General features: G+C 40.0%; 1 protein-coding gene across 4 annotated transcripts; it reads left to right on the top strand.

The window, feature by feature from the left end:
• Positions 1 to 2,937: 2,937 nt before the first annotated feature.
• On the top strand, positions 2,938 to 24,247 carry rnf17 (ring finger protein 17). 4 transcript variants are annotated; one of them, XM_046403712.1, is made up of 38 exons: positions 2,938 to 3,096; positions 4,379 to 4,494; positions 5,173 to 5,270; positions 5,490 to 5,577; positions 6,533 to 6,619; positions 6,694 to 6,797; positions 6,988 to 7,156; positions 7,303 to 7,379; positions 7,738 to 7,812; positions 8,049 to 8,323; positions 8,423 to 8,509; positions 9,134 to 9,292; positions 9,682 to 9,853; positions 9,961 to 10,102; positions 10,983 to 11,170; positions 11,337 to 11,466; positions 11,662 to 11,824; positions 13,508 to 13,623; positions 13,701 to 13,818; positions 13,926 to 14,043; positions 14,501 to 14,758; positions 15,244 to 15,391; positions 15,674 to 15,786; positions 16,298 to 16,388; positions 16,655 to 16,776; positions 17,147 to 17,345; positions 17,700 to 17,811; positions 18,359 to 18,522; positions 19,253 to 19,372; positions 19,802 to 19,882; positions 20,002 to 20,124; positions 20,224 to 20,277; positions 20,539 to 20,649; positions 20,825 to 20,948; positions 21,170 to 21,305; positions 22,301 to 22,487; positions 23,414 to 23,548; positions 23,997 to 24,247. In XM_046403712.1, exons 1-37 carry the CDS (start codon positions 3,027 to 3,029, stop codon positions 23,507 to 23,509), a joined length of 4,791 nt encoding a protein of 1,596 aa, XP_046259668.1. In that variant the 5' UTR covers positions 2,938 to 3,026; the 3' UTR covers positions 23,510 to 23,548; positions 23,997 to 24,247. The 4 variants fall into 4 exon arrangements, with proteins under 4 accessions (XP_046259668.1, XP_046259664.1, XP_046259667.1 ...); XM_046403708.1 differs by lacking the exons at positions 23,414 to 23,548; positions 23,997 to 24,247 and having other exon boundaries at positions 13,701 to 13,825; positions 13,903 to 14,043; positions 17,147 to 17,192; positions 17,343 to 17,345; positions 22,301 to 22,559; XM_046403711.1 differs by lacking the exons at positions 23,414 to 23,548; positions 23,997 to 24,247 and having other exon boundaries at positions 13,701 to 13,825; positions 13,903 to 14,043; positions 17,147 to 17,192; positions 22,301 to 22,559.
• The last annotated feature ends 146 nt before the right edge of the window (positions 24,248 to 24,393 follow it).

Here is a 24,393-nt window from a genome sequence, read left to right as displayed (position 1 = left end):
ATACATAACTCCACACTCCATCTGCATCAATCTAGTATTCAGGATGGAAGAATAATAAATATTTTTTTGTTTGGCAGAAAGTGTGTAAAATCTCTTCAAAGAACATATATCTCTAGAGCCAATAATTGATGTAAAAATGTTTTCATTGATTAGATTCTTTTACACATGATGTAAATTGTGCCGTAAGAAGACACGTTTTTTCAGCCTGCCTATATTATCAGTTTACAAAGGAAAACCTCAATCATTCCAAATAACATCCACAAAATATACTATGCAGCATACACCATTACATGAAAATGTAAAGTGGATCTAAACTTAAATAAGTGATGCGGGGGAGGGGAGGTTGGCTCCACAGGTTTTTTTCTTGCAGGCATGAACAGAAACTACACAATTTCATTGCAATGTTGAGTCTTAAGTTTTTCAAACATGTACAGTAAAAGATGGTATGTTCTTTCATTTGTTATGCTAAAATGTGCATGTATGAGAATTATTGGCACCATTAGTGATTGTCTGTGTGGTATCTAGTGATTAAAGAAAAGAAGAGGGTGTGTTAGATACATGTGAAGTGATGGACATCCTTGGGCCAATGTGTAAACTGATCTTGGATGTTTTCCTCCTTCCTATTAGCAGACAGGTGTATTTTATGCCTGCAGGCCCTCTGACACCCCACACCATGGTGGTCTACTTTCACCTCTGATCAACACCAAGAGCTGTATTCATTTGGACACTTATGTAGAGGTGGGAGTCATACTGTTAAAACACATGTATTTCAAGTTGTTCTTTGGGGCTGCATCCTGCCAGCTCTAAATGGAAAGACCCCCCTTGATGAGCTGCAATTTCTTTCCCCCCTCCAGGGATCTGGATGGATGCTCTGTAAAGGTTAAGGTTTTGGCTGTGTTGCATACTAGATGATTTACCTTTACCATCTGATGTCTGTGTCTCTCTGCCCTCCATTGGACGTCAGTCCTGCTTACTGCTGCTTCACTGGGTGGTTAGCCATTGTCCTCAGGCAGCGGTACTGCTGGCAGCTGCGCTCAGATGGAAGAGAGGACCGACATGCTGTCGTTAGGTCTGCTGTGGAGCCTTGCACTTGGTTCAATAGGAAACAAAGGTATAAATCATAAAATGCAACATGCAAGAGAAATGTATTTTGTGACAGAGTACAGGGATAAAAAATAATAATAATAATAAGTGAAGTAAGTATTAAATGAGATTTCCTTGCAAACACAAACATCTTCCGAACTGTCCATACCAATAACATGCAATACTTGACCCAGAGACTTCCCAGGGACTTAAAGACAAAAGGATGTCAAACTGGGTTTTCCCCTTCAAGGCACAGATCACCGGTGTGTCTGGCTTAGTCTCTGACACCCCCAAGTGTCCACAGAAAAGACTACACGTCAGTTCTCTTATATGATATTGTTCGTCGTTTTTAACTTGAACTCCAGCAGGTGCTGATGATCACATACATTATTAATGTGTACTTTCAATTTGTAATTATTGGTCAGTTGCTATGCTCAGTTATGGCAGCTGTCCCCTCCATGCTTTGACAAAATGAAAAGTGAGTGTTCAGCATGTCTGAGTGTTCAGTTGTCTTAGTAACTGTTTAGATAATAGAGAAAATGATGTCATTATTGTGGATTTTTTTTCAAACTTTTTTTTTGTTGTTCAACTTCTAATTTAATAAAGTAAGTTTGAACTTTATTTATACATATTTTGTATTGATTTGATATTTGTTATTCAAAATACACTTATAAACACTGAGTGAGATTTTATAATTGGAGCTACTTCTGCTATTGCCAGGGGGCACAAGGCGAGATGTTTAGTAATTTGAAAATGTATAATCTGATAAACGTACACAAAAAATACATTCACATACTGAATCAGATTTTACAATTAATTTAGACATTTTACATTGTCTCACTTGAAGTTAGGGAATACGAAAACTAGTTAGCAAGCCAGCAGAGGAGATAAAATAGTTAATTTAATTTATGAATAAATTCAATAATTTGCCAAATGTAATAGATACGCTGTTGAAATAGACCGCTTAAAGCAATAGAGTAATGGCTTCTGGCTTTTGCCACTCCATATAATTGTGGCATAAATGCAAACTTGACCAAAACAAACTAAACACTGAGACATCAATTTATGAAAACAATACAAGATATTATATTGACTTTTTGTGATCAATAGTTAAATTACACCGAGTTTGAAATTAATTGAGCACAATGAAGAAAACTGAATGATGATGAATGGGTACTTGAAATAATTTGACAGGGCTGTGGGCATTTTAGAATCAGAGTCAGAATCAGAAAGCCTTAATTGCCATTATATAGAAGAAGAAGAAGAAGAAGAAGAATCACTTTATTGACAGTATATGTATTTTTACAAACACACACTGAATTTGTCTTCTGCATTTGACCCATCCTTAGTTGAACACACACATACAACACCCAGCAAATTACATGCAGTGAAACACACAGGAGCAGTGGGCAGCATCAGCGCCCGGGGAGCATATTGGGGGTTAAGTGCCTTGCTCAAGGGCACATCAGCCGGCTAATCACTCCATCACACCCAAATTTTTCCTGCCCGTTCGGTAGGAGATTCGAACCGGTGACCCTCCGATCACAAGCCGCTTCTCCAACCTCCAGACCTTTACTGGTGTTCAGAGCACTGATGGCTCTGGGGAAAAAGTTGTCCCTGAGTCTGTTTGTGCGTGTTTTGTGGGCTCTGTAGCGCCTGCCAGAGGGCAACACGTGTAACAGGTGAACATTAACAAGAACGTTTGGGATGCACTCATCTACAAGGAGAATATTACCTGGCATAGTGAGCTCTGAGAGGCAACGTAAAAATGATACGCTGAATTATCAATACCACAGCGATAATTAAAACACACAATCGATCTTTTAAAGATGCGTTGACTCCTGCCGTTGGACAATGAACGCACCTGTGTTGTCACGTGACCAAGACGAGTTGCTGCGCCCTCCAGTGAGAGGCGGAAAAAAAGCACTTTAACAAAGGCGTTAATGATGGACAGAGACGAAAACAAGAGCGCTGTTGTTTGCAGGTTCTGTGGAGAACCATTCACTCTACCTGGTAGGGTATTTCCATCCCTCTTCAGTGAAACAGCCCGTTTTACCGTGTTTTAGGTTGAATTAAGTTGTGTTTGGCGTTAGCTAAAACAAGCACGCCTGCTAGCTATTGTTAGCAAGACTAGCAGCAGCTAACTAATTTTAGCTAATTTAACAGGTGTGTTGGCAGGTCCTTAAGGTCCTCTTTATATTTTTAGAACCCAAGACTTAAGTGTCTTAAATACAACTAATCATAATATTTTTTAAGGTCAATCTTGGTCAGGTGTCAGGTGTTTTTTGTGGGACGGGATAGCAAATTAACATCAGTTAATTAACCATGACAACGATCCCAAGGGCCTGAAAGTGTCGCGCCAATTGAACGGCAAATGTGTTGCAGATGAACACTTCATTTAATGTCAAGATTTGGTGTAGGAGCAAGCGTGGTATTTAGGCCCTGATTCAAATGATTGATGTCAAGTTACTTGTAAGCAGAACTAACCCTGGTCTGTGAAAAGTTCTGTTAATTGACTGTCAAACCGGATCATTAATGTCAACCTCACCGCCCATTTTTGCCGTCCTCGTACTATTACTGCTGAACTTTTACATTGGCAAGTTCATGAAATATTTGGGGATTTTATTCTTTTCTATCAGTTTGCTGTCATCTAAACAGAACTTTTTATTTTAAAGTGTTGAGGGTGTCAACAATCAACATTTCACGTCAACATCAAACGAATATGTTCGTTATCGATTATGCTGCTCATTATTTTCTGGATTAATCTTTTGTTCTTTAAATTGTAAAAAAAACAAAACAATTAACTAATTAATAAATCGTTGTAGCCTTAAAAACTAGTTTTGTAAACAGTCAAAAGTAGACATAATCATTTTCTAGAGTGTATGCCTGTATGGAGTGGAGTGGATGATTCAGATGATCATAAACTTAAAACCGGGAATTAACAAGGAAATTACCATAATGACAAGACCCGGGTTTTAAAGTAAAACTGTTTTGGTCATTAGAGAACAACAAGTTAAAAAAATAACCTTTTCTTTATGAAAACAAACCATTTGTGTACCATCTGTGCCAAAATGACAGCAAGTAAAAGTCATTGTACATTTTTTAACTCTTTATTGAACATTTGAGTAAAGACAAGATGACATGGTCAGTTCCCTTTTCTGTGCAGGAATCCTTCATGTAGGTTTGAGAATAAATATGCAGGTTAAGTAACCATTCTCTGTGACAACTCTTGCATTCATCATTTACACTGGCATTGCATCATACATGGTTATCTTTATTGGGTTTTCTTTTTCAGAGGAGGATAAAGTTGACAGCAACCTCCCTCGTGTGCTCTTCTGTGGCCACATCTACTGCACATCCTGTCTACTGTCTATTCAATGTGACGATGTTATTAGATGTCCAGAGTGTGAGGTAAAATTACCGGTTTTTGTCCTCTTGCACAGTGCTATAACTCAAGTTTTGACCAAAGCAAATTTTTCCCATTCAGTGGAATGAGTTAATTCAGGATCATTTATAATTTGTGAAAACTTTCTCACACATAGATGCATTTTGAATTCTGGCCTGTTCTCCTAATAATCTGACTATTGTAACTTGTTGATATTTGTCAAGAAATATTTCAAAAAGGTAAAATAGGTGAAACAAGTAAATCACATATTTTCATGTACTGTGGCCTAGTGGTCAGCTTTTGTTAAAAATAAATGTGAAGGTAAGCAGCCTTGTGCTGCGTAGCATTTATTTAGTTTTGTGATGGCAGTAGGAATAGATCACAGTTTGACTAGAAATGCAGCATGTGAAGGGCTGTGGTACCGTTAAGATGCTGAAGGATTTCCCAGAGCTTTAGGAGCATTTTGCATCACACATCTGCCTGCTCTGATAATCTGATTATCTTCTAGTTGTGTATTTTTGGTTTGGCTTGTTGTGTGACCAAACTATGCATAAAATGCAGATCTTCTACTTTCTGGCTGGCATGGTTGGTAATCATCTGGCCTTTTGTTTAATCTTGTCAAATTTGTAATTTTTCTCAAGTTCAAGGCTGCCAATATTGAAGTGGCAGAATGTTAGTAAAAAAACAAAACCCACTGTCTGCAGGTTGAGTCGACTGTTCCTAAAGGTGGGGTTTATGCGCTTCAGGAAGACAGCAGAATCATAGGCCTCATCTACACTGCTAAAATGAATAAGATGAAAAGGTAAAATTCAGTTCTGTATGTTAAGCAGAAACACACTACTTATACAGGTAGTGTGTCAAATCTTTTGAACATCCTTTGCCTCTGGGTCTTTTTGTGCTAGAAACTAAATTAAAGAGTTTGGTTTAGACCTGCTCTATTTGTAAAGTGCCATTAGATAACTTTTGTTGTAATTTGGTGTTATATAAATAAATTGAATTGAATTGTTGTAATCTCCTGCAGCCTCCGGTCTAACAGACCAAAGAGTCACCGAAGGAACAAAGTATCAGCATCGGCAGGCATGAATGCCAATACCGAGAACATGGAGCAGGTATGTGTGGCTGGCTGGTTGGGAATGAAAGTTGTCATATCAGTGTAGTTGGACATTAGGAACCAGTTCCAGTAAAATCATTGAGAAATTCAATTTTTGATTCTGATGATTGGCTCACTCATACTAGTTTCAAATCAACAATGTACTGCCCACACCTACTGTATATCCACCAGGACTATGCTATATGTCTTATTAAATTGTAGCTCTAGTGTTATTGTCAGTTAAAATTCTTAGCAGTTTCTTGATTAGCAGGTGAATAACACAATGTATGTGATTTTCCTGTAACAATCACCTTAATATAACAATGTCTGTGCTACAAAACCCATTACAAGGATTAGAATAAACCCCAAATATTCACGAAAGCAGAAAAGAAAAACAGAGAAAATGTATTAATGCAAAAAATTAACTGCATTGTTCATAACATACCATAGGGTTACACATAAAGCATCCCTTATTTCTCCGAAACCCCATGAAAAGTTCATTCTGTTTGTAGTGTGTGAATACATAAACATGGCTTCCTCTTGTGCTGTCCACACAAACGCAATTGACATTAAAAAACTTATACTGCAAGTGTTCTTGATAACATCCAAAGAGAGAGCTCATTAGGCTTGTTACAACTAGGCCACAAATTCTAATGTCTTGTGTTATCAGGCTACACACTGGCAGGGAAAGTAGCAAATTACATATACCTGTGTCATGTTAAGTCATGTTTGTGTACTTGTATGTTTAAAAATAGGTAATTTTACTTCTATTTAAGTAATTTTATTACAAGTATTGCACTTTGTTACATTGCCGGTCATATCTTGGGCAAGCAGTTAGTGAACAATCAAACAATGTGCAGCTACCAACCCCTATAAATTCTGCCCTTTGCTTAAATTCAGTTGAAAGGAACGACGGGTGTACAGTGAACATAAATTTATTTAGATGAAAATGTTTTCAATTTTGACTTATTCAGCTGGCTGATATCGAGAAGATTGAGAAGGTGGATGAGGCGTTGGCCCAGGCTGCAGAAAATCTTGCCCAACTGGAACACATCCATGAGGTGAAAAACTGCACACACCTAATTGAAAAGGAGATTGTTGTTGCTTATCCTGTGTCTGTGTTTCATCTGTGCAGACTCTGACAACTGGTCTGGCGGAACAGGTGAAGAGGGAGCGAGCTCGGCTCGACATGGAGATCAAGCAAGCTGCTGACAAAGCTTTGCATGCTATTCGAAAGTGGTACGGACATAAACTGTCAAAACATGCATAAATATTTAAAAACTGTATAATGAGCTCCGGTGTTCTGTTGAGCACTGGACTCAAATAGTTTTATTCTCCTGAAAAAACAGACGCTAATATCAGGGTTATGATGTTTGCAAATTCTACAATTCAACTTTTAACCACATGCCTGTAATTTCTTCATCAACAGGAAGGATGTGCAGTTGAATCAACTGACAAAGCTGGAGGCGCGATTCTCCACCAGCCAATCACAGGTGTGTGCTGTCCAGGACAGGATAAAGGCCCTGGAGATTTCCATGCAGATTGCCAGAGAAGTCCGCCGTGTCCCTTTCTTGGAGCAGTACTGCACCCTTGATAAGGTGTCAAATGTTATGGTTATATACCTGCATGCCAGCAGATAGTTCCTAGTGAGCACACAATGCACTGACAGATACTTTAGAACGACCACTAAGTAAATGCTGGCAAACTGTGGCTGTAGCTTCTTGTGTATTTGGGTGTGTGATAGGTTCTGGAGACATTGCAGGCTCCTGTGGATAAACAGTCCTTCAATATGAAATGTATTGCTGTGGGCTCTGGAATGAGGTTTGTCACTTGTCACCCTTATTTTTGTTTGTAGTGTTTTATGTTGAACCTAATCTTCTGTACTGACAAGTGTTATTTCTTCACTGCAACAGTATGTGCTTGATTCAAATTAACATTACGAAGAACATAATACTAACATATAATATGTTCTGTAAAACCTAAACTAGCTTTTCTGTTGCATCAGCTTCTGTATCTGGTGATCAAATTGTGTTTTAATATGAAATAAATTGCCATAATAGAAGAAGCGTTTCAAACACGTGCCTGCGGTGCATGGCGCCTGACTTAAAGTAGTTACAGGCTTTAGCTTATGCTATTGAATTTGGGATGGTTATGTTTATGTGTGGATGTTGTATCCTAGCTGTGTCCTCCAGTCAGAAAGTCTGAACCAGAGTCTGTCATTGTCTCTGAAGATGGAAGTCGGCACCCCAAAGCGGTGAGTCCTTCAATATCTAGTAAGTCATTTGGTTTGATTTAGGCTTGTAGATGGAAGATGCCAAAAGTCCAAACTTTTTTCCTAGCAAAAAAAAAGAAGAAAAAACTCATAACATTTATTTGGAAATATCACATAAAGTATAGTGTGTATATATTTTAAATTAGATTCTCCTGTTATATGGCTCCTCTTGAGGCATCTATGTTTTGAAATCACACCCTCTTACTCTTGCATTTTAGCATTTCCAGGTCTCTAGCTAAAGAGCACCAGTCAGGCAACTTCAGAAGTTCCCCCTGGCAACATGTGGAGTGCAAAAGCATCAGCTGTTCTCCACCCACTTGCAGCAAGCTCCCCACCCCACAAAAACAGAACCAGGAGAGCACTGGAGCTAGCAGAGTGTTGTCACGGGGCTCCACTTCAGGCCCCAGACCTCATTGTAGCTACAGCTTGGTCTCAGACCTTGAAACTCCAGACGTAATTATTGAGGAGATTTTAGATGAAGGACAAGAGAACGGTGTGTGTGGCTTTGTCACAACTGATTTTGTTTTTTTTGATTTTTCAGATCCAGTTAAATTTAATTTAGTCCAGTTAAATACTTTGTGTCTTTTTGCAGCTCTTGCACCCACTGGTCCTGAGCTGGCTAACAACAAATGGAGGGCCCACAGAAGAAGGAAAAATCCATTTGACAAAAAAAGAAATGGTAAGGAGAAGTAACTGTAAAATCATGTAGTTATATTGATGTAGTATGTGAACTTCTTGTGATATTTTGAGACACTGTTGTATCTTGGCAACTTGCTAGTCTTCTTGACAACAGATTAGTCTGTCTGGTGCATATACTGTAATGCTGTAATACTGTAAAAAAAAAAAAAGAAGAAGCAAGAAATAAAGACAGTGAGTACAATTAAGTAAGTTAAAACCATCATTAACCATTAAAAGCACTTACAGGTGAAGTGAATAACAATAATCATCTGTTAACAATGCAACGTTCTGTGGGGAAACCTTGCATTCTGGCAGTCATGTGGATGCTTTTTGACACACACCACCCACCTTAACACTGCAGACCAGAAAGCTTGCTTCCTTAACTACTCTGAGAACTTTTACCCCCTCATCCATAATTTTCTCTTCCCAATTCTTCCTGCTTTGCACCTTTGGCATCTTTTCTGCCCTGCCCCCCTTTTCCTTTCACCTTCCCTGTCATCCTGCTGCTCTTGCTCACGCAATGTCCCTGTTTTTCTCATCCCTCCACTGTCTTATCTCGCTCTTCTGTAATTCTTTCTACCTCTGCTCTCATCTCCCTCTTATTGTCCTTGCTTCTCTGTCCTAGTTACCCAGTGGGTGATTGTAACGCATGTTGTGAATCCAAGTCACTTCTACATCCGTTATGTGGCAGAGAAGAGGGAAAACAAGGCTCTGTCTAAGAAGATCAACCACTTCTGCTGCAGAGATAGTAGTCACTTCACTCCCAGTGACATGGTTGAGACTGGTGTGTGTTTTAAACTTATTTCATATAGTTAAAAAGTTAATGTTATTGTTAAAGGTCAAAGGCATAGTTTTCAGTTAGACAAAAGACTTAGCATTGCACCTGATGATAGATTAATAAGATGGTCAATGTCCACTGATTGATTGCAATGGTTAAGAATTTTGTGATTGGCTGACTAACTGCTTCTGGTTCATGTTGTAAAGATATTTAATTACTGCGATAAATATTTTATTCTTCATGATGACAACACATAAAAGTATTCTACGAATTCCTTTTCACTCATTGTGTTTGAGTTTCCCATCATATAGTATTGAAAATGCATCATACACCATCCCTGTGAGTGAAGTGTTTTTGGCATGAGAATCAGCTTTTGTTTCTCTGCTCCTCTCCAGGCTCCATGATCTTTGTTAAGTGGAAGGAGGGACTCTGGGGCAGGGCCACTGTGGTTGAAGTCTTGCAGAATGGATGTGTGGAGGCAGTGAAAGCCTGCCCCGTAAACCAGCTGGCCACAGTCAGAGTCTTCTTCCTTGACTATGGCCTCACCAAAAGTATCACCATACAGAGGTACAAATGGACAGAGGTTACACATATCAGTGTTTATGGACCGAAGCCCTTTTATAGTGATTTATTATTCTGTTACATCTTCCACTGTTGTCTGATAATTTGTCCAGCATGGACGAGACCACAGAGTCTTCACTGAAGGCTCTGAACAACCAACTGAGGAAGGTGAGCATGGTGGTGAATGGGGAGCTGTGTCACTTTGCTCCTCAAGCTATCAGATGTACACTGAAGGACCTGGTCCCCTATGACCTGGTAAGACCACTGAAATTTAAATAGATATTATATCTGTTCTTGTCCATTTTGACTTTCTTTCTCTGAATAGCGCCATAAAAAACTCGTATGGTGGCCCCCAATTTTCAAATACATTAACATTTGTCCATTGTTTTTTTTTTCTTTTTGTATTTTCATGTTGTAATGCAGGGGTCTCCAACCTTTTTTCCTCTGAGTGCTGCTTTTGCAAAATAAAAATGGTTGAGAGCTACTCATGTTCTGTAACATTTATTCTCATTGCTCATTTCAAACAAACAAACTCAATAAGCTTTCTTTTCCTGAAACATCACAAAAATATTATATTATTATTACTACAAATACAGATATTGTTACTTATTCACTTATTGTTATATGATATGGGGGGGGGGGTCAGGGCCTCCTTTACGACCCCACCATTGGTGGACGGCTTTTTGCGCTCATTAAAAAGTGCGCTACTTTAAACGAAGCATCTGTTGCTGAATTGACCTTCTTCGCTAGTTTAGTGAACAGAGACTGTTGCCATTGTAGCGTTTTCTTCAGCTCCGTTATCTTCGTAGACTGCTACCGGCAGGAAGGTCCTGCGAAGAGTTGCCGTGGACTTTGGTGAAATGGCGCACCACATTACACCTTTTACCGACCGACATGCCGGCAACGCAGATCAGACTGTAATGACACACTTGTCATTAACATTTGTAAAGCAAATTGGAAAAAAATTGTAAAAAAGCGGCAAGCTACTGGTAGCTCGCGAGCGACGCGTTGGAGACCCCTGTTGTAATGTTTTGTCTTTGTTTTTTTCGAAATATTGTGTTTTATGATTGTCAGTATCTGCTTTTTGCAATCACAGTAGTGGTAAGAGTTGCTGTCTGTGTCTGTCTGTGTTCAGACAAAGGGCTGGAGTAAAGCAGCACAGGTTGAGTTCCTCAATGTGGTTGGCCCTGCAGCAGTGGAGATGCGGCTTTTGGGTCAGGACAAAGACTCGTTACTGGTGGATCTGAGGAAAGCCCCCATGGACCAATCAAGTGATGTGCCAATCTCTGTTAGAGAGTACCTTGTATTTGTTGAAGTGGCCAGGTACACAAGCATGTGCAGATTGCTGTGAAAAATTCTGATGATCAAATTAGTATTCATCATGTAAAATGAATAGAGTTTAACTGATTCAAAATTGAATTCTGACTTTCTGATTATCAGGCCCTACACTTGAAATGGCCTAACACTAGCTGTGCTTTTCCATAAAAAGGTTTTATTCTCCGGTGACGCTGGGCAGGAAACCCCTGTTGTACTATCCTCCTGTCTATCCCAAGATCAACACAGAGCTCAATGCTGTGGTGTCCCACGTTAACAACCCTGCTGACTTCTATATCCAGCTGGTACTAAATACGCACATAAACCAGGAGATTTTTTAGAGGAATAATTTTGTGCTTAGAAGAGAAAGTAGAGTATTTTAGTAGAGAAAATAACGCAGTTTTATATAAGTTAACGTGATCCCAGAAAGAAAATTGTTTAGTTTCCTCTTTTTTTCCTTGTCATTTTCCCTTCTTTTTACCTTGTTGATGCCCCCCCAGGTTGATAACATGGAGTCCTTGTTGCTCTCAGCCAAGCTCCAGGATTGTTACAATGCAGCAACAGTGGCTGGACAAGATGACCTCAGTGTCTACTGTCCTGTGATAGGACAAGCCTATGTTGCCCGCTATGAAGACAAGTTGTGGTACAGAGCTCAGGTCATAGGTGAGGGCGTGTATATGTGCATGTTACAGTTTGGATAAATGTCAGTTTAACTAATGTGTATTGCCGTGGTCTAATAGTGACTCAGGCTGTACACACCTCATAAAAGTTTTATCAGAATGTCTGCTGGACATGACAGCTTTTTCACAATTGTGCCACAGTTCTTTCCATGTATGTCTGAAGTGATGTGTGTCTCTCTCTCACTCTGCTCTTTTAATATCCGAGGAAACCATAATAAAGACACTAAAGGTCTGCTTCCTTATGTTATACAGACAAATTGGGCTACTTGTCTGTTTTTACAGCCAGTGTACCAAATGTGTACCCAGCTACAAGCTAGCATGGATCTGCTTGTCAGTGCAGTGGATTGCCCCACCCCTACGTAGCACTAGGGTTGGAAGACCGCAATATCAATATGGTTCTACACTTGGCTCTGGAGAAATAATAAAAAAAAAAATGCTATTTATTATTGTTACTTAAATGTTATGTTCCATATGTTATGTCACCAACTCTGTTTCTGATAAAGACATTTGTCTATGATGCATTTTTGCTATTTTCAGTCCAGAAAAGAGATTTTCTTGTCAGAGACCGAGTGGGTCAACTGTCCCCCACAAATTGTAACACCATGCAACACACACACACACTGGTCTTATTAACATTGTAGTTGTAGTTCATCTGTCATTGCCACAAATCTGTTATGTATGCTAGCAACGTAATGCCTACACACAGTTTACTAAATGCATTGATTAAAAATCATGCATAGCCGGCTAATTGTCATTAACTGGTTCATGAATTCTGTGTGAAATGGTCAGAACATCGTCTGAACTGTCATGTCAGTTTCAGGTCACTCGGAGCAGCAGCAGATTTAGTGATTTGGGTGCTGTAGGCAACAATACCCCTCCCTACTTAGATCTCACTGGAAACTCTGGTGCCTTCTGTTATTGCCCTCTTTATTCCTCTTATCATTGTTTATGAAGTCCAAGGAATTTTTTTTGTTTAATTTGCACATTTAAACATTTTCAACTCACACAGATGCATTTTAGTGTCATCCATGCCCTTTGGGGAAGTATGAATCTAATCACAGATTGTACAATTTGCATTGTATCCTGTCTGAGCAAACAGAAAATAGAAGGCAGGTTTCAGACCTATATGGAAAGACAGCCTTTCTTCAGCTTGAGTGGATTATTTGTTTGAGACAATTACAATTTGGGTTGAATCCCTATAATAGTATGCACAGCTCCAGTTGCATGTGTTGTCAAGAAGCTTGGGGTTTTCCCACCTTTGGCTGTTAGTATAAATTGACATAACTTTTTAATTGACACCTTTTTTTTGTTTGCAGATGACATTTCTTTTCACATCTCAAGTTCTCTATGTTTATAAGATTTCAAGATTTTGTAGCTTTTTTGGAACCCTTTGAGTTTACAGTATCAGTTGAGGAAAAAAGGCCATTTGTGGACAGCCCTTTAAACAGTTAGTTTTGTTAGTGAAACTAGAATTTAAGTATTGTGAATGTCTGCCACTGCACTTAGCAGTGACTTTAAGGTGGATACTTGGTTGGTAAGGTTAAAGTAAGGGTAAATGTTCAGGTTTGGATAAATTGTCAGGAAATGAATGTATATCAGGGTAATGTATGTTCCCTTGAGTGATGTAAACACATCTGTGTGTGTGTGTGTGTGTGTGTGTGTGTAGGTCACCCAGGAAGCAGAAAAGTGGAAGTTCGTTATGTAGACTTTGGCAATGAAAGCATCGTGTCAGTCAGCGACTTGAGGAAGATCAAGGATGAGTTCTTTGCCCTTCCATCCATGGTGAGGACCACATTTGATTAATGAACTGATATTTATTTTCTCGAGGAGTGCTGAGCTAAGTTTCTTCTGCTTTCCAGGCAATCCACTGCTGTTTGTCAGATGTGATTCCTCTTGATGGAGAGACCTGGAGTGATGCCTGCACCAACAGATTCATCAGCTTGGCTCACCAGAAGCTGGTCACTATTGTGGCTTCAGGTAGCATGTGCGTGGCTGTGTGAATATTTCTTTTTTCCCTTATATAACACAACAGGACAATGAAACCCACTGTTTTGTCACCAGTTTTGCTCCCTGTATTCACCCAGAAACCGTCTGCAAGACTGAGCCTGTGCCAGTCAAACTGTTTGAGACTGGACTGAACGGGCCACTAGCCAACATGGCTGAGCTTCTCGTCAAAGAGGACCTGGCCTGCTTCAAAGGGGGGTGAGACTTGTCTGGAGTCTCCTCTGCAACTTGTATCATTGAGAGATAATGAGAAAAGGCCACCGTGAATAATATAATCTAAGTATTTTTCTGCACCTTGAAAGAAGTGGTTATTGCAGTCATATGTGAGCAACCACATCTGAGGACCAAACTGTAAACGGTGAAGTAAGAGCATAATTATTAACTATTGAAGAGGGACGAAATTATTATCTGATTGGTAACTGTAATCTGCCATCCATACTTTTATTTTAGTTTTTCTTAGATCATCTTTTGTCTTGGGTACTACTTTATTACATCATGTTGTCATCTTTATTGTTTCTTTTTTTTTTTCTTGAACTCCTTTTCTCCACCTCCTGCTATCAGTGTACTTCATTGTTGTACATTATCTCAATTTCACCTCTTTTTCTTCACTTGCTGCCCCTCACTACGTCCTCCAATTGTTCCTTCTTTCCAACAGACTTAAATCCATGGATGTCACTCCCCTTGGTGAAGACTCTGCCATATGGGACCCTCCACTAGACCTTGGTTTAGGCATTGAGGTTGTTGATGTTGTCAGCCAAACAATCACCGGAGAGCAGAAAAAGGAGCCTCAGGAGTTTCAGCCTTTGCTGACGCTCCCCGCCCAGCTCAAAGACGTGAAAGTCAGAGTTAGCTTTGTCCATTCACCAAGCAGCTTCTATGTCCAGCTCACCCAGAATGACTCACAGCTCAAAAGGTCAGCAGTAAAACAATTCTAATTAATTACTTTTATTATGTAAAAATGGCAAACATTTACTGGTTCCAGCTTCTCAAATGTGAATATCAGCTCTTTCTCTCAGATTCTCTCTTTCTATGTAAATGTAATGTCTTTGAATTTTTGCAGTGCTAATTGCATAAAATGTAAAAGATACAAGTAATTAGAATGTGTCACCTTGGAATTTGTGATTAGCATTATTTTCTGTTTTTCTGACATTGTATGAACTACAAGGCAAATAAGTTCAACTAATTAATTAATTGATAATGAAAATGATTATTATTTGCTGCCCAGCCTTCCACACTCCAAGCTTGCTTTACTAATATTTTAATTTACAAATGTTTAAACAAGCAAGTATTATTTGTGTTTGCGCACACGTGCAGCAGTGAAATAATAGCAGCTTTTTTTTATACCACTGGCAGTGGTCGTCCCTGCCGTTAATTCTACATCATGCTCCCTGTTTTTAGGGTATGTGAGTTGGTGAAGCAGGAGTGTGCGCTTATGGAGCTGCAAGATGTAGTGTGGAAGGCAGACATGTACTGTGCTGCTCATATTAACGGGGTTTGGGAGAGAGGACAGATCTGCTCTGACGTCACATCCAGCAACACTGCAGAGGTATAAGAAGAGCAGTCTGAATGTAGTGTGTGTTTTATGTTCTATCTTTTTACAGCCATTTTTAGGACATTTTGAGACACTAAGTCAGGGTTTTGATATTTTGATAATACACTTCGATTATTTAAATAATATACCATGTTATATACCTTAGTGCAGTAGAGGATATTAAGCCAAAACATTCATTCATGTAATCATGGCTGAAAGCTTTTTTTTTTTGTTTTTGTCTTTTTTTGAATGGATGATAGTCACTGTGTCGTCTGTCTCTCTGTTGGCCTTTACCAGGTGATGCGCTGTGACCATGGCAACATGGTGAAGGTCCATGTCAGCAGCTTGCGGCTGCTGCCATCTTCCTTGATAGGCTCTTTTGCACTGGAGTGCACTCTCACTGACATCAGGTTACACTCACCCCACACACTGACACACATTACAGTATGTATTTAGGGAGGGGTGTACACCAGTGTCACAGTCACCTCTGGTGCCATGTTGTTCCATTCCATTTTGCAATATTGTTATCGCTGTGATGATCAATAAGACTTAAAATAAAATAAGGCCTTTCCTGTTCTTCAAAATTCATAGTATGGCAGGTAGGGTCTGGTTCCCACAAGAGGGGGTAACCTACCTCGAATATTTCAGACTGGTTCAGTGTTAAACATCTGACACAGAGCAATTAAAGTATTATGCAGGGTTTTCTTCTGTGCTGTGAAAGCAAAAGGTGGAAACAATGCAATCATTTAAAACACAATATATTTCACAGCAGTTGTGGAGGCAGAGTTTGATATGGTGTATGAGTGTGTACTTGCTTCTTTAAAGTTTGTGTTTTGTTTTATGTGAAATGTGTTTTCACACATTTCCACTTTCACACTCTTTCATGGTTCACTTTTTGTCACAATCTGTTCTCTGTTTCAGGCCAGCAGGAGGCCAATCCACCTGGACAGCTACTGCCTGTGATTTAATCTCCTACTACCTGACTGGAGCCTCAGCTCTTATGACCATCAAGGTTTTTCTTTGCTAATGTTCTCATTTGTCCTCCTTTTCCTTTTGCTCAAGTTTGCTGTTCAAATTTCCCTCATCAACATACACTAGTTTGTAAAGATGAATAATTCCTTCAACTTCTTGGATTCAGAGGTGCATTAGCATTTTTAATCTTATTAGTAACTTCACTCTTCAGTCTGTACTCTTTTCCTCTCACTATGCACCTCTTTTCTCTGTTGCTATAGTGACCTACGCACAAGATGTGTCTTCCTTTCCTTTTGTGTTGTCTAGGAGTTGACAAATGAGCGTCCAGTACCCGTCACGCTGTTCTGCTCCAATAAGAAGGGACAGTTTGTCAGCATTGCAGACTTTCTGGTCAACGAGGGCCTCGCCCTCAGGGAAAGAAAACTGAGGTCTGTGTATGAGTGTGTGTCGCATGCACAAAAGTGTGTGTTTCTGTGTGAAGGCCAGCTTTTTATATTCTTCTCCGTAAGTCTTTCTGGTTGACGGTGTCACACATGAGAGTGCAACATTATCTTAAATGTTTTTACTTGTTTTATTTACTGACATAATATTATAGACTGTATCAGTATAAACTTCATGGAAACCATTTTTGCCAGCTTTTTCTGTAGCCACATTTTGTGTGAGATTTTAGAACCATATGATACAATTTTAACAGTCAGTGCATTGTGCCAGTAATCAATGACTGATATTTAGCTTTTGGTTTTAAGCCATTGCAGTTTCTTCAGTTTCATTTCTCTAAGTGTCTGTGTCTTCTTGCAGAGACGCTGTCACTGAAGAACCCAAAGAAATGAATGCACAGTCTCCAGTAAGGGAGGCACAAACTGATGGGTCTGAGGACAACAATAACAACACTTACCCATCTCACCCATCTCTTGTTCCTTTACCTTCCCTGTCCTCCCTCATCTGCACTCCTACCCCTCCAAAACCTGCCCCCCGCACCATTATGTCTGCGCAGATGGTGATAACACACACACACACACACACACACACACACACACACACACACACACACCCTCGGCAGACCATTTCAGTTTACCTGGATTTGTGTAAATGCAATAACACATAAAATCGTCAGCCATAGGTGAATTATTGACAATGTAATGCGGTTTGGCACTTAGCCAAGTTCAGAGCAATACTGACTGTGTGAAACAACTTAAGGAAATGCTAATGCCTTTATCACAAAGTCGATCTTCACTACACTGTAATTTTGCTGTAACTTTTCTTATTCTATATGTTTTTAAAAGGGAAGTAAATGTGGTTTAGAAAAAATATATATTAGCTCTGGTTGTATTCTGTGTTTACATGTTTTCAGGTGAAGACTCAGTTGTACCAACCCCCAGAGCTACCGTGCCTCGGTCACATCCAGATAAGTGTTTGTGCCATCGGAGAGGACGGGCTCATTTACGTCAGAACACAGAATGCAGGTGCGCACAAAAGCACACTGTCGTTGAGCTAATGCTAAGATTAACTCTTTACTTTTAACATTACAAACTTCTTTATTCTCATCTTAAAGTTTTATTATAGAAATAGAAATTTTACTCAAACATAAGCTGTCCTTCATGCAAAACCTGTTTGGAAACTGATATGAAAAGACGGGGAGAGATTAAGGAACTACTGTATGTGTAAAACAAAAGCAACAACTACAGGTTTAAGTGTCCTAGAAACGCCCTCTCCTATAAGCATTAGATTTTACTTTTCTGCTTATTTTAAATTTATAGACTTGAGATTGTATTCTTCTGGACTGCAAAGTATTCAACAGAAAACTTTCAGAAATTTAAAATGGCGTATCAGGGCCCAAACAGCTTTGAATAAAACTTCCAGTGTCTCTTTTTCTTTTTTTTAATTATGTTGTTTTTGGTGTTTCTGTTGAGAGAGGAAAATGACAGATAAAGCTAAGATCCAAGTGAATGCTTGCTCTGTATGTGTGTGTGTGTGTGTGTGTGTGTGTGTTTGGTGTGTGGTGTGTGTCAGAGTGTCAGCTGGAGCAGCTCAGGGAGAGGATTCAGCAGAGCATGAAGACATTGCCCAGACAGAAGCCTTACACCTGGAAGTCGGTCAAGGGCTGCGCTGTCATCGGGCCTGATATGTTGTGGTATCGAGGACAACTGCTGGAGGTCCTGGGAGGACACGTCAAGGTAAGGAGAGAGACAAAGATCGTATAAGGTAGCAAAACAGTTGTAACCAGGTCGTTCTGATTAAACAGTTACTTCAGCCAAAGTTTGCCTGTGCAAATCCTTTATATAAACACTCTGCTGACAGTTGAACACTCAGTCACACTAGACAGCAGTAGAGTAGGTTGTACCACTTTCAAAAAGAGTTTACAGCAATTTCTTTCCAAGTGGAGTCGATAGACCACCAGGGGTACTTGTGTGGGGTCCACGGGGTCCCCAGGAAAAACAAGGAATAATTTTCACAATAATTCCATCCACAAGGTCACAATGTTTGACTGTTTGATTATGGTAAAAAAAAAACATCTACAAGCAAATTCTTGTGAGATGCTGGATCGTGGGACAAATTCTTAACAAATGGTGGTCTGGGGTTTATTTTGTGTTAGTTTAGGGGTTCTTGATGAGAAAGTTTGGGAACTGCTGGTTTAGACAACTTCATTGATAGTTAGCACTGAAGCTAGCAGCAACAGATCTAGAGATGTGTGCCCTTAGTCAGCGTGTTGTTACACAGATTAAATTGCATATTGGTATAATTTACACTGAAATGTCACATCTTCATGGTCATTGTGTGTAAGATGTAATTAAAGAATGTGATCAACGGTTTCAAATGGCTCATCTAATATATGCAATACTCTTAACTCTAGTTTTAACTTAAACCTTTTTACCTTTGTGTGTGTGTGTTTATGTGTGTATTCAGGTACAATATGTGGACTATGGCCTGGCGGAGAACATCCCAGTGGTTCATGTGTACCCCATACTGCTGTGTGAGGATGTTCCTCAGCTCTGTATGCCCTGTCAGCTGCATGATATCAACCCTGTAAGAATCTTTGTGGCATCCGACTTGTTTTTCAGTGAAGGCACCTGTAGCTTTAAAAAAGCACTTGATATTCTCTAAATATAGATTTTAGTAAATGTCCACATAATTACTTGTTTTTGTTTTGTTGGATGATTCATTTTATACAGTATAGTTGATAAAATCCACAATTATTCAAATTATAAAACACTAAAACCACAGTTTCAGTTGAGCTAAAGACTAAATTCATTCACAGTAAATATCTTAAAGGACCATTCCTGTGGGTTTTCACCAAAATAAATCCTACTAGATTCTGGTTGAGATAAAGGTAGTTCAAAAAGCATCTTAGCTGTGAAGAGAATTCCTGCATGAGTTGAAGAGAGAGGGAGAGAAGTCATTTTGCTTAAACATGCAGAACTTTCCCTCAGTGAATTTACATCTCTGTCTCATCAGGTTGGTGGTGAGTGGCAGTGGGATGCCATAGCCTTGTTGAAGGAAACGCTGCTGAACCGTTCTGTGGACATACAAGTCATGGTAGTATTACATTTAAATATATATACATGCATTGTTGTTCTGCACATCGGCTATTATCTATGGTCCACTACTACCCAGAGCACTGCTGGCAACCCTTAGTGTGTCTGTGTGTGTGTCAGGAGCTGCCGACTGACCCCAAGGGACCCCTCACAGTTGAGGTCTTCCTGGATGGGCTAAGCCTCAGCAGGGTCCTGTGTCACCACGAACACGCTTCCATGGATCAGACTGTGTTGGCACAGCAGGTCTGAGTGTGTCTTTGTCTTGGTTTTTGTTGGTTTCTGTTTCTCAACATGAAACGGTTGTGCCATAACGTACTCAGGAATGCCTGTGTTTCCCCGCAGGGACACGCACCAATGCCTCCCACCATTCTGGATGACTGGGACATCGACACTGAAGTATTGTGGCTAGAATGACAGTTTGGAAAATTGATTTTGAAAACCCCTTCCCACTTCAAAGTTATTTGAACCATATTTACAGATATAATTGAAAAGTTATCATCCCATATATCCCCTTAATGGCCAAAAATCACACTGGCCAAAATTGGGTTTTGTTTCTTTTTAGCAGTGAAAGATTTTATGTTGAGAGTCTTGTCTTGCCTCTTCTACAAGTGCTGTGTGAGTAAACTAAAGACTGATGGGGATGCTGTGTGTGTGCAGGGACTGAGGGAACCAGAGGAGCCAATGCTGGGACCCTTTAAAAACCCAAAGCTGCCACAGAAGGGAGAATGCTTTCAAGTCAGGGTCAAACACCTTTTGACCCCCAATGAGGTAGCTACTGACCACAGAGATAACACCTAGCTATTAAAAAAATTCTGTAGATCATTTTGAGCATGCCAGGAGGCATATTTTCACCAAATTCTGTTATGATCAGACCACTGGGATCATCTGATCAAATTGCACCCTGCCCCACAACTGTAGATTAATCTTTGTGTCTGTCCTGCAGCTGTTCCTGTGGCCTTTGGAGGGAACAGCTGATGTAGAGGTGGATGGGGAGACTCTTGATCAGGCTCTGGCCAAAATCAACGCAGACATCAACAGTCTGCCACAACTCACTAACTTCCCTTCTGGTAATATTTCGCTGTTTTCAAATGAAGACTTAGTTCCCATTGCATCAACATAAGCTGGTCTTTGAAAATGGACTATGAATTAAGATTAATTGGAAATGTATGTACTTATTTAAATTAGCGCACTAGTGTTAAGCTTGCCATCAAATGTTTCGGTGGCCTTGCACCTTTCAATGGTCTGCAGAAAGTTTTTTTTTTTTCTCTTCTGATTGTGGGTTTTCCAGACGGCCCGTGTCTGGCAGAGTATAGTGATGGGAAATACTACAGGGCCAAGCTGATCAAGTTCACCAGCGTGGAACCCATCAAGATGATGATCCAACACGTTGACTTTGGCTCCGACGACATTCTGCCCACCAGCAAGTATGACTTTCATTCTCTGCAGGAGTTCACTTTTATTCAAATAGTAGACAGCAGCGGAACTTTACCTTTACCTGAGTACACCATCCTACCTGCTCCGAGTCTGTACTGAGGCACCCCATGGTGGCTCTAGTGGAAAAGTCAGCAGATCAGCAAACTCATTAGACTGCAAACTGTGAATGTGTGCGTCAACACTTGTGCCACTTCATCAATCTTACATTGAGATCATGGATAACCTTAACCAAAGTTTCATGGAAAATCTGACTGCCATTCGTAATTCTGACAGACGTACTGTAAGTAATTCACGGCAAAGTATCAGTTAAACACATGTAGGCTACCTGCAGGTGTGGCATTTACGGAGGCAGAGGCGCAAACCCTTTCTGTTTGGCATTCGTTGACAGCGTACTCAGTGCGTCTCACTGTCAGGGTGCTGACGGTGCGAGTCACGTAGGGGTGCAGCTGCAGAGGGTGTGCATAGCTGCAGGATGAACCGAGTCTCTCTGAGCGCCCAGTTTTGGCTACACACTTAGTTGATCACAGTTTAATTTCTTGTAAATGGTTTGCTCATATTTCAATAGCAAATGTCTATTTCTGTGAAATAACCTTGTTCATATTTGTCCATTTAGACTCAACGGCCACTGTGTTTTTAGTTTTTTCTGTATTTTGTTAAATGGTGTTCTGATCTGAGTTATTTTTGAAAACTAAATGCTGCTGAACAAGTTAAGTCTTGAAAATGACAGGTATTTTTTTTTTTTTTTTTATGGTCCTCTTGTTGGCATACACAAAATATATGAAAACTTTGACCTAGTGGTGGTGAAAGGTAGAGGAAAAGACTGTTAACATTAGCAATAGTCTTTAGGAAAAGACTAGGTTAGCCCCTTTAACTTGATCTGCCATCTTGAGAAAACAGTCGATTGCCATGAACTTGTTTGCTTAAATGACAGTGTGCCAAATACACTCGTGTTGTTCTGATATTCTGTTCTGTCACTTCCTGTCAGGTTGCGTCAGATGCCGGCCAAGCTGCTGAGGTTTCCATTGCAGGCATTCAAAGTAAAAGTCGCCGGCTTCAAGGCTCCTCATGACAACAGGCAGGAAGACGTGCTGTCCTACAGCCCCGCCTGGAGCCTGAAGGCTGCCATGGACATGATCGATCTGTTACACAGCAACATCACAGCTTCTGTTGTGGTAAGAAACATGACAAACAAAATCAAGTTGACCTTGATCAGTAGTTAATTTAAAGCACCCTGTGGAGGAAACAAACAAACTGTTTTGTTACAGACCAAAACACATCATGTGTATCTGAGTCTAATGACAACAAATATCTATAATGAATATAGTAATTGTGTTTCCTTCCTCATGAAATACTTGAAACGTGCACTTCGTCTTTGTCACTGCTCGTGCGTTGCTGCATTTTTGTTGGTATGTTGTCGCCATCTGTAGCTCAGTGCACACCAACTGTATGCAGGTGCATTCCTATGTGCTTCCTTATGCATGACACAAGAATATCAATTAAGGAGCTACATGATGTAATCTTGATTTTTAGTCTTGATGAGATCATGTGAAGCATCCTTTAATGTGAGCTTTGCAGCTGTAACAGCTTCCACTCTTCTGGGAATGCTGGGAGTGTTTCTGTGGGAGGTTTTGCCCATTCATGCAGTAGAGCATTTGTGAGGTCAGGCACTGATGTTGATGTTGTTTCAGTTCATCTCAAAGATGTTGGATGGGGTTGAGATCAGGGCTTCCACACCAGACTCCTCAAACCATGTCTTTATGCAGTTTGATTTGTGCACTGAGGCACATGCTGGAATAGAAAAGGTCTTCCCCAAACTGTTGCCACAAAGTTGGAAGCATAGCATTGTCCAAAATGTCTTGGTATGCTGAAGCATTAAGATTTCCCTTCACTGGAAGTAAGGGGCCGAGCCTCTGAGAAAAACAACCCCATAAAGAGGTGTGCCCAGATACTTTTGTGTTAAGTAATACCGAACATAAGACTAAACTTTTCCAGAGTCGGAGCACAAAACCACAAGTCAAAAGAGTATTGGAGGCAAAAAGCTGTCAGTTAAGTCAAAGCACCTGCACATGCCTCAGTATCTTACCGCCTTCATGTTCAGGCGCAGGAACCAGAGCTCACAGTGCTGCTGTACAACGAGGGAGGAGAGTTGGTCCACCTGGCTTTGGTGAGCCGTGGGCTGGCTGAACTCGAGTGAAGCAGAGACCAACTCCTCAACTCAATGAGTACAGTTCATGTAAGTTGTCAACTTTATTTCAAATGCTATTAAAAACACATTTAGACAGGGTCCTTTGTTTCATGTGGCTATCTGAACAACAACGTTATTTTATTCATTCCTTTACTGTCCTCAGATTTGTCACAAATTACTGTTCATATATCCCATGCATTGTGATTGGATGGCAAAGAGTAAAATAGTTGCTGAGAAATCATGAAAATAATTGTCCAAAACATGATTTGTCACCTTGGACTTTTAATTAATTGTGGTGGAATCTTTTCACTACTTTGACTTTTTATACATGCATACAAAAAAGAAACACTAAATTCATCAAGAAATTGCAGACTTGTAGCCAAATTGGATCAGATAGTAAACGAAAGGAGTGTAAACAATGAATTTTTAAGATGTAAACAACCCTTGACCATATTTGAGCTGCTGTTGATAAATTCTTCATCTCGTCTTTCTCCAGGCGGACGTCTTGTTTTGTGAACATCTTCACTTCATTCTGTTGTGCTGTTTGACTGCTGTTCTTAGTTTTTACACACTGCAGAAAATCAGTAGTCTTTATTTTCAGTGATCCTGAAGAGCAGTGATTTACTTGAACTTTGGCTGTTTTGTTTGATCCAGCTTTGTTGCCTGAGCGCTTTGTTTTCTAGTCATGTGACTTACGTGAGACAGACTTGTTTGTGTGAAGGTTCAGATTAAAGTTTTCCAGCGCGACTCAACCTCCCCACTGTGCTTTAATTGTAAATAAATTCTTAAAGCTGTTGACAGTAAGATATCCAGCCCAGCAGAGTAATGGTAAATGAACTTGCATTTATATAGCACTTTCCACCGCTTGTCACTTTTAGCCATTCACACACACA

This window comes from Scatophagus argus, chromosome 11 (assembly GCF_020382885.2).
Source record: "Scatophagus argus isolate fScaArg1 chromosome 11, fScaArg1.pri, whole genome shotgun sequence".
NCBI classification, from domain to species: Eukaryota; Metazoa; Chordata; class Actinopteri; family Scatophagidae; genus Scatophagus; species Scatophagus argus.
Note: the sequence above shows the minus strand (reverse complement) of the source record. Positions and strands in the feature narration are given on the sequence as shown.